Source organism: Elgaria multicarinata, chromosome 7, assembly GCF_023053635.1.
Source record: "Elgaria multicarinata webbii isolate HBS135686 ecotype San Diego chromosome 7, rElgMul1.1.pri, whole genome shotgun sequence".
Taxonomy (NCBI): domain Eukaryota; kingdom Metazoa; phylum Chordata; class Lepidosauria; order Squamata; family Anguidae; genus Elgaria; species Elgaria multicarinata.
In genome coordinates this window covers 13,734,652-13,747,052 of record NC_086177.1, presented here as the reverse complement: position 1 = coordinate 13,747,052, position 12,401 = coordinate 13,734,652, and the positions used below count along the sequence as shown (strand labels likewise).

General features: G+C 39.4%; 2 protein-coding genes across 2 annotated transcripts in view; one reads left to right on the top strand and one right to left on the bottom strand.

The window, feature by feature from the left end:
• ROPN1L (rhophilin associated tail protein 1 like) overlaps nucleotides 1-12,401 on the bottom strand; it is a 155,195-nt gene that overhangs the window by 16,776 nt on the left and 126,018 nt on the right. The window lies entirely within an intron of this gene.
• DAP (death associated protein) overlaps nucleotides 1-12,401 on the top strand; it is a 44,347-nt gene that overhangs the window by 6,359 nt on the left and 25,587 nt on the right. Inside the window, exon 2 of the mRNA XM_063130227.1 lies at nucleotides 1,202-1,301. Within this exon, the coding sequence (XP_062986297.1) occupies nucleotides 1,202-1,301 (100 nt within the window). The remainder of the gene's footprint in view (nucleotides 1-1,201; nucleotides 1,302-12,401) is intronic.

Sequence of the window (12,401 nt, the reverse complement as noted above, 5' to 3'; positions counted from 1 at the left end):
CAGGCAGTCTGCTCAGGTTGACTCAGCCTTCCATCCTTCTGAGTTCGATAAAATGAGTACCCAGCTAGCTGGGGGAAAGGTAACTGCGACTGGGGAAGGCAATGGCAAACCACCCTGCTACAAAGACTGCTAAGAAAACATCAGCGAAAGCAGGAGGCCCTTGAGGAGTCAGCAATGACTCAAGTGCTTGCACAAGAGGTTCCTTTCCTTTCCTGGTACATTTGGACAATGAAAAATGTTCATTAAAATGTTTTTTAAGGGTGGCTTCAGACAAGTGATCACAATAGTAATTCTCTCCATGTTCTGGAGAGCTTACTCATCACTTTTGTGGGCTTTAAAAGGAGTCCTGTTGTGTTTCCTTAGCCTTTTAATGGGATCAGAAATCTGAATTAGAGTATAAATGAACATTCCAAGCTGTATGATCATTTTAAGCTGTCTCACATTATGATCTGTCTAACCCAGGGCTGACTTTAGTAGGGGGTAGGCCTGTGAGCACATCTGGGATTTTGAGAAAATGTCATGGGCCCAACCATAAAGTGGCTGCTGTGGGTGGGCATGGCCAGTCACAGAGGACAAGTAACCTGCCCAGAGCCATTCATGGGAAAGTAAGATGGCAGCAGCTAGAGGCTCCCAATGTGCTTTGAAGCAATCCCAGCTGCCATATATACAAATTAGAAGGAGTAGGGTGTCTTAGTGGGCACCAAGAAATATTTCTGGAGTTGGGACATTGGTGCCCACAGCCACCATGTTGCCTACCTCTTGGTCTATGCCATAGACAGACTAACCTAGTTCACACATTCAATGTGGCTTTAAAAATCCATAGTAGCTTGTTTAAGCTGCAGTATGTGCCAAGCGCCATTTGCCTAATTATCTTTGTCATGTAATCTAAACCTGGGCAGCATGGCTTGTTGGAGAGGAAACAACTCTCAAATCTCCCAATAACAGCCCATTGTTTAAGCTGTGGTGTTCATGTGAACCTGGCCACTCTATACCAACTGGCAGCAGCTGTCCCAAGTTCTCAGGCAGAGGTCTTGCTCTGCTCTACAACCTGATACCTTTTTAACTGACTGAATTTAGGGTTTTGTACAAGGAAATCATGTTCTAATGTTTTCACGTTCCATTGACCTTAATGTGTTTGTCTACCATCACCTGGCGTATCTGACAGGCTTTCTCTCCTCCCCGCTTCTTATTTGCATTTCAGTCAAAGCTGGTGGAATGAGAATTGTGCAGAAACACCCACATGCTCCAGAGGCCAAAGAGGAAAAAGACAAGGATGAGCAGGATTGGGAAAGCGGCACCAGGTGAAGGCACTCCCATATTGTATTATAAAGGAGAAATATGCTTACTCTGTTCTAGCTAAGCACAGTTATTTGAAAATAGACTGTTTTAGTGAACATGTTTGATAACACACTTTTGATAAACCACATTTATTTGTGCTAGCCCATGGCTTATTTGTAATTGTTGCACAATTCCTTATAACAAATCTGGGTTGAATTAGAATATGGAATAGAGAATTTGGCAAAAGCTGAAAGGGAAGAGGCAGAATGGTAGGATACCTAGGGACTGCTTTGATGGGGAGTGGCCATGGCTTGGATCCAATGTTGTGCAAATGGAAGTCCTCATCCCTTTCTGCCACCTGCAGACCCTCTTGCACCCTTCCCTCCAATCTCCCAGAAATCCACTCTGCCAGGGGGTTCCCTTCTGCTAGTGGAATAACACCATTGGATCCAAACCCTATTTCTTGGGCAAGAGGAGGAGTCAGGTCAGGTGATTCAGTGAACGATGAGGTGGGGTGGTTTGAAATGGTGAGATCTTTTGGAAACACTGTTAATTGAGGGGGTGGGAATCTATTTTTGTGACATTGAGAATTGGTCCCAGAGAAGGCCAACTCCCCGCACCCTCAAAGATGTGAATAGTTCTCTTGTGAGTCTGGACCTATTCAGAAGCTTCTCAACGTAGACGTCAGTGGAAAATATGCAGCAATAGCAGGACTGAGGCCCATAGCAGCTGATGAACCTCTAATTATTTTCCCCAGTTTCTGTGCATGGAACATCTGAACAAGAGGAATGATCCATTGCTATTTGTCCAGTAAAAATTTAATTTAATTTGATTTACTAGTTTATTCATATTATGATACCCTGGAACCATTTTAATGAGTTTACCTCCACCGCAGTCAGGTAGGAATAGAAAGGGGAAATAAGATGTATGAAAAGAAAATACTGGGCAAAAAATGGCTGCATTGTGTCCTAGGATTTTTATTTGTTAGAATCTAAAGTATTACACATAAAAGATCATATGAACTGAAATTGAACAAAATAAAAGGAGATACAATAAGGAAACAGGTAGGCTTAATTCCTTCCCTTCTACACTTCTAGTCTTCTCTAAGAATCCTATTTATGAAAGGCCTAAGATAAAGAACCTTTCTGGATCTGACCAAGGTCTAACCCAATCATTCAAGTTTATTACAGCAAACAGCCAGCCACACGCTGGCAGTTTGCCATAATAAACTTGATTGATTGATTGATTGATTGATCTTTCATACAGTGGCCAGCCGGAGCCTCCAGGAAGCACACTTGTATGAATGCAGCAGCCTGTCCCTATTGTGTTAATTTTCAACATGTGGTATTCAGAGGTACACTGCCACTGAACATAACTGTTTGTATGATGCAATAATCATATTGCTTGCATTTAATGAAATTGCATAGTGGAAAGCAGAGGGAAAAATCAATACAAAAAGTGTTTATTTAAATGTTTTTTTTAAAAAAATATGTACTCAAGGCTCTTGGGGGAATTGTATTCCTTAGTAATTCTGAGAACAATAAAAATTACTCTCAGGATTAGACCAAAGATCCATTTAGTCTAGCACTCTGCTTCTGACAGTATCTCACAAATAGGACCTGAAGGAGCATCTGGTTGGTAAGAAGAAGTATACTGTGTCTGCTGCACTTTATATAATTCATTACTAACTATTCATGAGAACCTGGAAATATGCATATTTTACAAAGGTAGAAAATAGTTTACTACTAATTCCCAAGTTTTGTTGTTTTTGCCAGTGCACATTTATGACAATTGTTACAAAAGCAGCACAAGTTGTTAAGATGGCTTTGTAATTCCATTGCTCTGGCATTATCCCTCCTTAATAGGGCACGGTGCTGCTAATTGGATGTGTTTGCTTCCTGATGTTATGTTTTCATTCAGCAGTCTTGATCAGGACAGTGACTATTGCAATATAGTTATGGGGCAGGACCATGTGTGTAGATTATGCCTATGTTTAAAATTATGCCTATGATTATGCCTATGTTTAAAATGGATACTGTTTCGTACTCTTGTTTTTATATTTTTTGATGGTTTTAAATTTTGTATACTTCTTTTTTATTATTTCCACTGTTTTTAACTTTTGTAAACCACCCAGAGAGCTTCAGCTATGGGGCGGTATATAAATTTAATAAATAAATAAATGATTTAACGGTTAAGAACACAACCTAATAAGAAGTGGAGTAAAGGTGCTATAACACATTTAGAATGCTCATGGATTTTTATTCAGGTACTTCCAAGATTAATTGATGGTACTTAGCACCTCATAGATTCAATGTTATTTATTCCAATCACTTATAATACTTGTTGGAGATCTGATTCTTCTAAGGCAGAGAGTCTGCATATTTTATGGTCCTGACCTGTCATTCAGAAATCCTGGAAATAAAACTTTATGAAATTACTGGATATTGACTGTCTCTGCTGGTCCCCAAAAGCATAATTGGATTATTTACAACATGATGTGGAAATGGATGTAGATCTGGATAAAGAAAGAAGAGACATGCTGGATTGGATTACAGGCCTATGTAGTCCATCATTTTCTTTCCCATAATAGCCAGCCAGATGCCAATAGGAAACCCAAAAGCAATGGTAATCAGATGCATGCTCTGATCCACAACATGGTAGCATAACAAGACTAGTTGTCATTGATAGCCTTATCCACCATGAATTTATGTAATCCCTTTTTAAAGCCATCTAAGTTGGTGGCCATTACCACATTTTATGATAATAAATTCCATAGCGTAACCATATACTGTGTGAAGTACTTCCTTTTTGAATTTCCCACTGTTCAGCTTCATTAGATGACCCCGAAGTTTTGTGAAGAAGGGGAAAGTTTTACTTATGAAGAAGGGAGAAGTTTTACTATATCCACACCATGCATAATTTTATAACCGTCTATCATGTTCCCCCTTTACCCGCCTCTTTTCTAAACTGAAAAAAAGCTCTAATTTTATAACTTTTTCTAATAGAGGAATTGTTCCAGCCCCCTGATCATTTTGGTTGGCACTTTCTGCACTTTTTCCAGCTCAACAATATATTTTTTGATGTGGGCCAGAAGTGTACAAAATATTCTAAGTGTTGTCACACCATAGATTTGTATAAAGATTTGTATGTTTTTGAAAAACTAGGTTGTACATTTATCCTGAAACATTTTCCCTCAATATTATAAATATATGTTTTGTTAGTTATAAATATGAACTTCTCTATTTTTGTTGGATAATTCTTTGAATCAGGTTCCTAGCTACTAGATGAGGTGGAAGAGGAAGGGAGAGGCTTTAGCTGTTGAATATAAAAACTGAATTGGCAATTATTAGTATTTGGTCTTGGAAAAATTAATTGCAAGAGTGAATCTTAACTGAAACTTGCTCTGGCCCTATTTATACATACCTTAAATACCGTAGAATGTATATACTGTGGGGAAATAGAATTGTCTTCCTTCCGAGAAGCACCGGATCCATATTTTGGGGTCTAAAATTGTATGGGGCTTGTGCTCATAGTCCAGTCCATATGAGCTTTTTCCTCTGATTTTGAGCAGTAAAGTTCTCGTGGATTGGACTATGCATGTTGTATTCTACAGATAAAGGACCCATCCAGGCTATCTAACCTAGTCTTCTGCCTGGCATACTAGTTATCTATGTGTAGGGAACTTTTTATATGGAGTAATGTTCAATTATGTGAGTCTCCATCTGCAGTCTGACGTTGTACAGCTCAGGTTTACCTTTTAGTGAAAACTTGGTTGTCAAGTCAAGATAGACTTAGGAAGGTGGCAATCCTAATTCCCTGACATGTGTTCACTCTGCACATGTAGAGGTACCTGAGCGCTGCTGAAGAATCAAAAGGCTATGTTGAACTTCCCACAAATGGTGAATAGATATAAGTTAAAATGTATAGCTAGTGGGATTTGGAAGCTCATAATGGAATCTCACGAGTCACATTACCTTTGAACTTTGAGTTGGATATGGGATCCAGTGCTGCAATTCCACCAATGGAAGCTGTTCTGTCAATAGAATTGGGAGGGGGTGATTTCCCCTCCCCTTATAGCCTCACTGCATCCTCAAAATCTGCTCCAGAGCATTGGGAAACACATATCCACTGGAGCAACGTTGGATCTAACCCACTGAGGATAGGCTTTCAGTCTTCGGGCTTCTATTAAAAATCGTAAAATGGTTATCTTTAGGAGCTGCTTTGTGTAATTGTCTAGCTCCTAGCCTGATTCTTCATTTCCTAAATGCTTGACAGTGGTTTTGATTGGCAGTCTGATGTACACTGCTATTGCTTGGCCATGTCATATTTATTAAGATGAAGAACTTTAATTAAACCTTAGATTAGGAATTCCTGAGAGGACAATATATCATTTTGCAAGATCATTTGTTGTCACAAATTGTGACATGAGGGCGGAATATTCTCAGCTATTTAGATTAAAATGATCATAACTGTTGGATTGGGTCTCCAAAATTGTATGCATGACTGAGGCAGAGAATTTCATGCTGACTTGTCAGTCAGCATCTAGAATGTTAACACAGTAGATATACTTGAAGGGCAAATAGGAAGCAATTTTGTTTAATTATTCAATGTTTCATTAGCATCTGCTTGTGCACCCCCCCCCCCAAATAGGCATCAATTAATTTAGAAAAAGAGTGAGAGTGGCCTCATAGGTAATTTCGTTATTTAACAAGCAAGATTGCTGTGGCTATAAATAATTTCAGAATTGTTTGCTTTTCTTTGATTCAGTCTGGACTAGAATGGGAGGTTCACCAGTGGTGACATTACCAAACCAGTATTACAATGATGTTTGCTTTTGGATGCATTGTTGCTATCATAGATGTACATTATTTTCTATACAGCTGTTTTCAAAGTCAAAAACAACTATAGATGATTTGCTACAGTGAAGTTATGATTGCTCTAAGATGTATGAGGTATAAAATTGAAGTATAGAAGTATAGGTTTGTCAGTTTACAAAAACAAAAAGAGAAACCTGACAAAAGAGTATGGGAATACCCTCACCCCCAACCCTAAAATAAATGCAGTGGGTTAAACTTCTATAGGTTTTATTTTTTTGCTTCATCTGACTCAAATTAGCCCTCCCTGGCCATTGGGAGATTGCAAAATAACATTAAACCATGATTTAGCATCATGACGATCAGCTACAGTGAGGCTTTGGCTTTCATGGTCCCCCTCCCCTCCTGCAACATGCTTGTGAGAGGTAGATGGGAAACTTCCACTTTAAATTAACCACAGCTTAGTTTGCTGTCTGAAATCTAAACTGTGGCTTGCCATAGCTTGTTCTCAAAATGCTAAATTATGATTTAGCATTACTTGCAAATCAGCTCATTGGTGCAGCTGCTGAGAGTGATATGAAACTTATAAAATAGACTCTAGTCTACAAAACCTTATGAAGTGATACATTTGTGAGTCTTTAAGGTGCTGCAAGATGATGATGATGGCTGCTGAGAAAGTGGATTAGTGTTCCATCTGCAGAAATATTTTTGTTAAATTGTCATTACGCAAGGCCTTAGGATGTGCAGAGTCATTGGTAGAAAGAGACAGAAAATGAAAAGGCAGAATTATTGTAATCATAATAAACTGTTAGACCATGGCCTATGAATGGATATAAGTGAGAGTCATAGTTGGATGGGGTGTGTCAGTATTGTTTGTTGCATTTGTGTCTCAGCCTTCTCAAGAGAGCTCAAAGCTGTGTGCAATAGGTTATTCTCCTTTTCCCTCACAATACTTCTGTGAGGGAAATTGTTCTTGGAGAGAATTCCAGGCATGAGGAGTGCAAGGGAAAATAGGGAGATTTGGTGGAAGGGTCTCACATTTGACAGATTTCATAACCGCATTATAAAGGGTGTGTATTGTACACTTGGAATTTTGTACACTTTACAGAACACTTGGAATTTTGAATCCAGGGTCTTCTAGGCATTTTCTGTGGTGACATACATTACATAATTTTTTTTTAGTCAAATTTAAATGTTGTGGATTGATGAGTTCTTTTGATCTTACAGAGCAATGCTATTCCATAAAGTGATTTTACATGCATCAGTCACTGGATCTTCATGAAAAGCATTATGACCAAAAGGCTTTGAAGTCATGCATTATAAGAACCTGGTTCTGGAATTCTTTTTAGTTAAAATACATGCAGAAACAGGTCTTAAAATATTGTAGGGCATGGCTCTAAATGCATGGGGGATAGGGAGCATGTTCCTCACCAAATTTGGCCTTGTTGTTATTTTCTCATTTTCCTGGCCCTCTGTAAGCTCTGGGAATCTGCTTTTGTTCCTTCCCTTTACCTGGTTGTAGGTAGCTTCTTTCAGACAAGAATAAAGTGGAAGAATAAGCCCATGGCATGGAGGCAAGGCTGACTGGAAGAACACAATACTCAGCCTTTGCCTCGACTTTTCACATGTATATATTATTAAATTAATATTTTTATTGCTTTGATATTAAAAAAAAATATTTCTAAGCATCAAATACTCCTTACTTTAGTTAAAATGATTCCAGTATGGCAGTGGTTTAAAAGCTTTATTTCCCGGGACTTGAGGGTTCCTCAAATGCTTATCAGGAGTTCTTAGAATCATAGAGTTGGAGAGAGCCTTGTTGGCCATCTACTTAATGAGAAGATCAGTAAAGATAGGCATTTTTTCCCTGAAAGTCAAGGTTGCCACTGGTGCTGAACTTACCTTCAATATGCCTCCTTCTGTGGAGGTGTTGATGTTTTCTATGGTTCTCTCTTCATTTGTACAGCACAGTGGTGAGGTCCAGTTCCCTATATAAATGGAGTGTATGCCATACAATATGCCTGTGCAGGGATTCGTAGACAGGCAAGTTGATGTAGAAAGGATTATTTGAAAAGCGAACATTTGAAAGCCACTCCTGTACAGGAAACCAATTGCTGCATGAGGTGTGCCTGGCCCTGACACTGTTATCTTTCCAGTGCCAGGTAAAGACCACCCTTTACTTCCAGACATTTAATGGTATATCATGAGGTATTTATGTCTGCTGTTTTAGAACAGCTCTATTAGGGGAAAAATAACATTGACTTCTGTAATAGAGCAGAATTATCACCAATCTTATCAGTGCCCCCTATTTTCTTAACACAACAACAACAACAACAAATACAAATACCCTACTTTTGGGGTACAATTGTATGGTGTCATATCTAGTTTTCCCTCAGTGTCTTCTATTTGTTTTTGTCAATATTCTTGTCTTAAATATACTGAAGAGCTTTAAAAATCTTCTGTATCAAGGCGTCTGGCCCCATTCACCAGAGTGTAACTTCAAATTCTATTAAATAATCGAAAAGCATAGTCTGAATCTAGCATGGCTTTGTTGCTGTCTTTTACACCATTGATCTTCACCTTAGTTGGGTCATGACCCACAAGTAGATGGTTCTCACCAATGGTACCATCTCTTCAGTTTAGTTTTTATTTTAATTTCTTCCTTTTCAAGAGAAGGAAAAAGAGGGAGGAGTAATGGAAGGAAAAGCGACCAATGGAGAAAGGCTGATTTTTTATTGTTTTTAAAATTAAAAGCAGGTTCCATCTTGGAGATTGAAAAAGTGAATACTAAGGAATTGTGTTGAAAGATAAGCAGAAATTGTACAACATCATTCAAATTATCAGCCTTCCCTTATAATGCTGACTCTATTGTAAATACACCTGATAAGCAGTACAAATAGTCAAGGTGAACTGAATGCTCCCAGCAACTGAGAGTTGTGTAGTACCAGTTCAGGTCAAGGTCCTGGGTTGGCATTTTTAAGATACTCTTTCTATGGTTATCTCATTTTCCTGCCTTAGTTATAGAGACCTGTAAAGGTCAATGTACTCTGCAGACTTATAACATGGGCTCCAGTCATCATAGTGCTGCTGTACTGAAGGACATGAGTATGCCAATCTTATCTCCGTCTCACCCAGATTATTGACTTCTACCACTGTGTTGTATATGTACCTTATATACCGCAAAAAGGCCCCCTGTTCACTGGTTCTAATTTGTTGGGCAAGAAAGTTGTTCAGTCAGAGCAAATATTTCTCCCAGGTCAAATTCAAGTCCTTTACTTCTTGAATATTTTAACCTGTTGTGGAAACCAGCAAGGGTACTCTCTCTTTTTCTTTCCCTTTGTAAGTACCGTGTTGTCTTGGACAAAGAATGTTTTTTGTCTCAACACCTTTTAATTTTATTTATTTGATTGATAGATACTGCACCCTGCAACAGGTTCCCAGAACATTCCTAATTAAGAGTTGGTTCTGATATGCTACACTGTTCCCTACAACAGTGTTGTAGATGGACAATAAGGTCTGTAGGCCACGTTTTGATAACCTGATATGAAATCATATCTGCACTCATACGTTTTAAAAGTGCATGTTATACTGCTGCAAAGTTGACAGTTCTCTTTTACAGTAATAATAGTGGCTCTCCATCACAGTGTGCCCAAACAACCACACCATTTTTTTTATTTTAAAATGGTCTAAGTTCTCAGAAGTAGCAGATGTGGTGTTTAAACCTGTTTCTGAAGTGTAAGTGGGGCTGCACATGCTTGAATGCTCCTCCATACAAAAATATCCCTGTACATTGAAAATTGCTCATTGTGGAGATGACGCTGACATTCAATTTTCTGTACACAGAGAATGTTTTCCTATGGAAAGAGCAGTTGATCATGTGAGTTACTACCTGCAATCTGAAGTGGTATAGTTGGGCAATAGGTTTACCATTTCATCAGCTTACTTTGTGAAAACCAAGCCAAACTGAGTGAGTCTGAAGCAGCAATATGTTATGTATTGAAACATGTATCTGTGGGTGCAACAAATAAAAAAATAGCATCAGGGACAAAAGTTTTAAAGGGTTTAAAACAATAGTGTTTAGCTTATAGGGCAAAGAGTCCAATTGTCGTAGGAGATTTCACATGCATCTGCCTCAGCTGTAACACTACCTGAGGTAAGGCAGGTAACAACCAAAGAGAGGAAGCTTCCTCAGTCGTGGTGCCATGTTTGTGGAATTCACTCCCCAGAAGAGCCTCCCTGGCTTCAACATTCTTATGGCACCAATATTTCAGTGCCAGGAAATGATGTATTTAATCCCCCAGGCTTTTAAATGTATTTTAATGTGTTTCTTCTTTTTATGTTACATTTAATTTGTGTATTTTACCTTTTGATAACTGTCCTGGAAACTCTGCTGAAGGGCGATACAGAGATATCTTAAATAAACAGAATTTGCACAAACAACAGTTTCCTGGGGGTAGCCAAAGAGGAGCAGAAGGACAGATGAGTTGCTGCAGCTCGCTCACATGGAAGGAAAATGGCTGTGTCTAAACATTTGTGTCTTAATAAATGAGGTACGCCTTTTACTCACATGCTCTGTCCTTATGTCACCCCTTCCTTTGGTGTGCCATTATAAGCCAAACTGGGAAACTCTGATTACCAGGAACAGAACAAGCAAGGATCATAAACCATCTTCAGACTATTGTTTAAGGTCCTGGCTTGTTCTGAGCCTGGTAATCACAGTTTACCAGTCTGAGCATACTGGGGAATGATGCTTAACTGAAAACTTCTGGGGTTAATTGTGGCATGTTGAAAAGGGAAGAAGGCCTAGCTCATTCATATCCAGGCTTATTAAGCCAAGCTATGAATGTCCGAATTCAGAAATATGTGTATTTGTCATAATAGCCCCTCTCCTCTCTTGATGTTCTTAATTAACCCAAGCTAGTTTTAGAGCTGTTTCAAATGGATTTTTATATGTAACAAGATACACATCTAGGATATCAGGCAACATTCATGAAAGTCTTAAAAGTTCATTTGAGTATTTCATAGAATCATAGAATAGCAGAGTTGGAAGGGGCCTACAAGGCCATCGAGTCCAACCCCCTGCTCAATGCATCCCCGACAGATGCTTGTCCAGCTGCCTCTTGAAGGCCTCTAGTGTGGAAGAGCCCACAACCTCCCTAGGTAACTGATTCCATTGTCGCACTGCTCTAACAGTCAGGAAGTTTTTCCTGATGTCTAGCTGGAATCTGGCTTCCTTTAACTTGAGTCCATTATTCCGTGTCCTGCACTCTGGGAGGATTGAGAAGAGATCCTGGCCCTCCTCTGTGTGACAACCTTTTAAGTATTTGAAGAGTGCTATCATGTCTCCCCTCCATCTTCTCTTCTCCAGGCTAAACATGCCCAGTTCTTTCAGTCTCTCTTCAAAGGGCTTTGTTTCCAGACCCCTGATCATCCTGGTTGCCCTCCTCTGAACACGCTCCAGCTTGTCTGCATCCTTCTTGAATTGTGGAGCCCAGAACTGGATGCAATACTCTAGATGAGGCCTAACCAGGGCCGAATAGAGAGGAACCAGTACCTCACGTGATTTGGAAGCTATACTTCTATTAATGCAGCCTAAAATAGCATTTGCCTTTCTTGCAGCCATATCGCACTGTTGGCTCATATTCAGCTTGCAATCTACAACAATTCCAAGATCCTTCTCGTTTGTAGTATTGCTGAGCCAAGTATCCCCCATCTTGTAACTGTGCCTTTGGTTTCTATTTCCTAAACGTAGAACTTGGCATTTATCCCTATTAAATTTCATCCTGTTGTTTTCAGCCCAGCACTCCAGCCTATCAAGATCACTTTGAAGTTTGTTTCTGTCTCCCAGGGTATTAGCTATCCCACCCAATTTTGTGTCATCTGCAAATTTGATCAGCAAATTTGACCCTGCACCTCCTCGTCCAAATCATTAATAAAAATGTTGAAGAGCACTGGGCCCAGGACTGAGCCCTGCGGTACCCCACTCGTTGCCGCTCCCCAGTTTGAGAAGGTTCCATTGATAAGTACTCTTTGAGTCCGATTCTGTAGCCAACTGTGAATCCACCTAATAGTTGTTCCATCTAGCCCACTAGTTAAGTTTGTTAATCAGAATGTCATGTGGTACTTTGTCAAAAGCTTTGCTGAAGTCAAGATATATGACGTCCACAGCGTTCCCACGGTCCCACAAGGGAGGTTACCTTATTGGATTTACCAGATCCAATAGGAGTAAAATCCAGGTATTAGATTTATAGCTGACTGAACCTATTAAAAATCCTGCAAGTAATTTTCTTCTTGTTTTTCAATCATTTC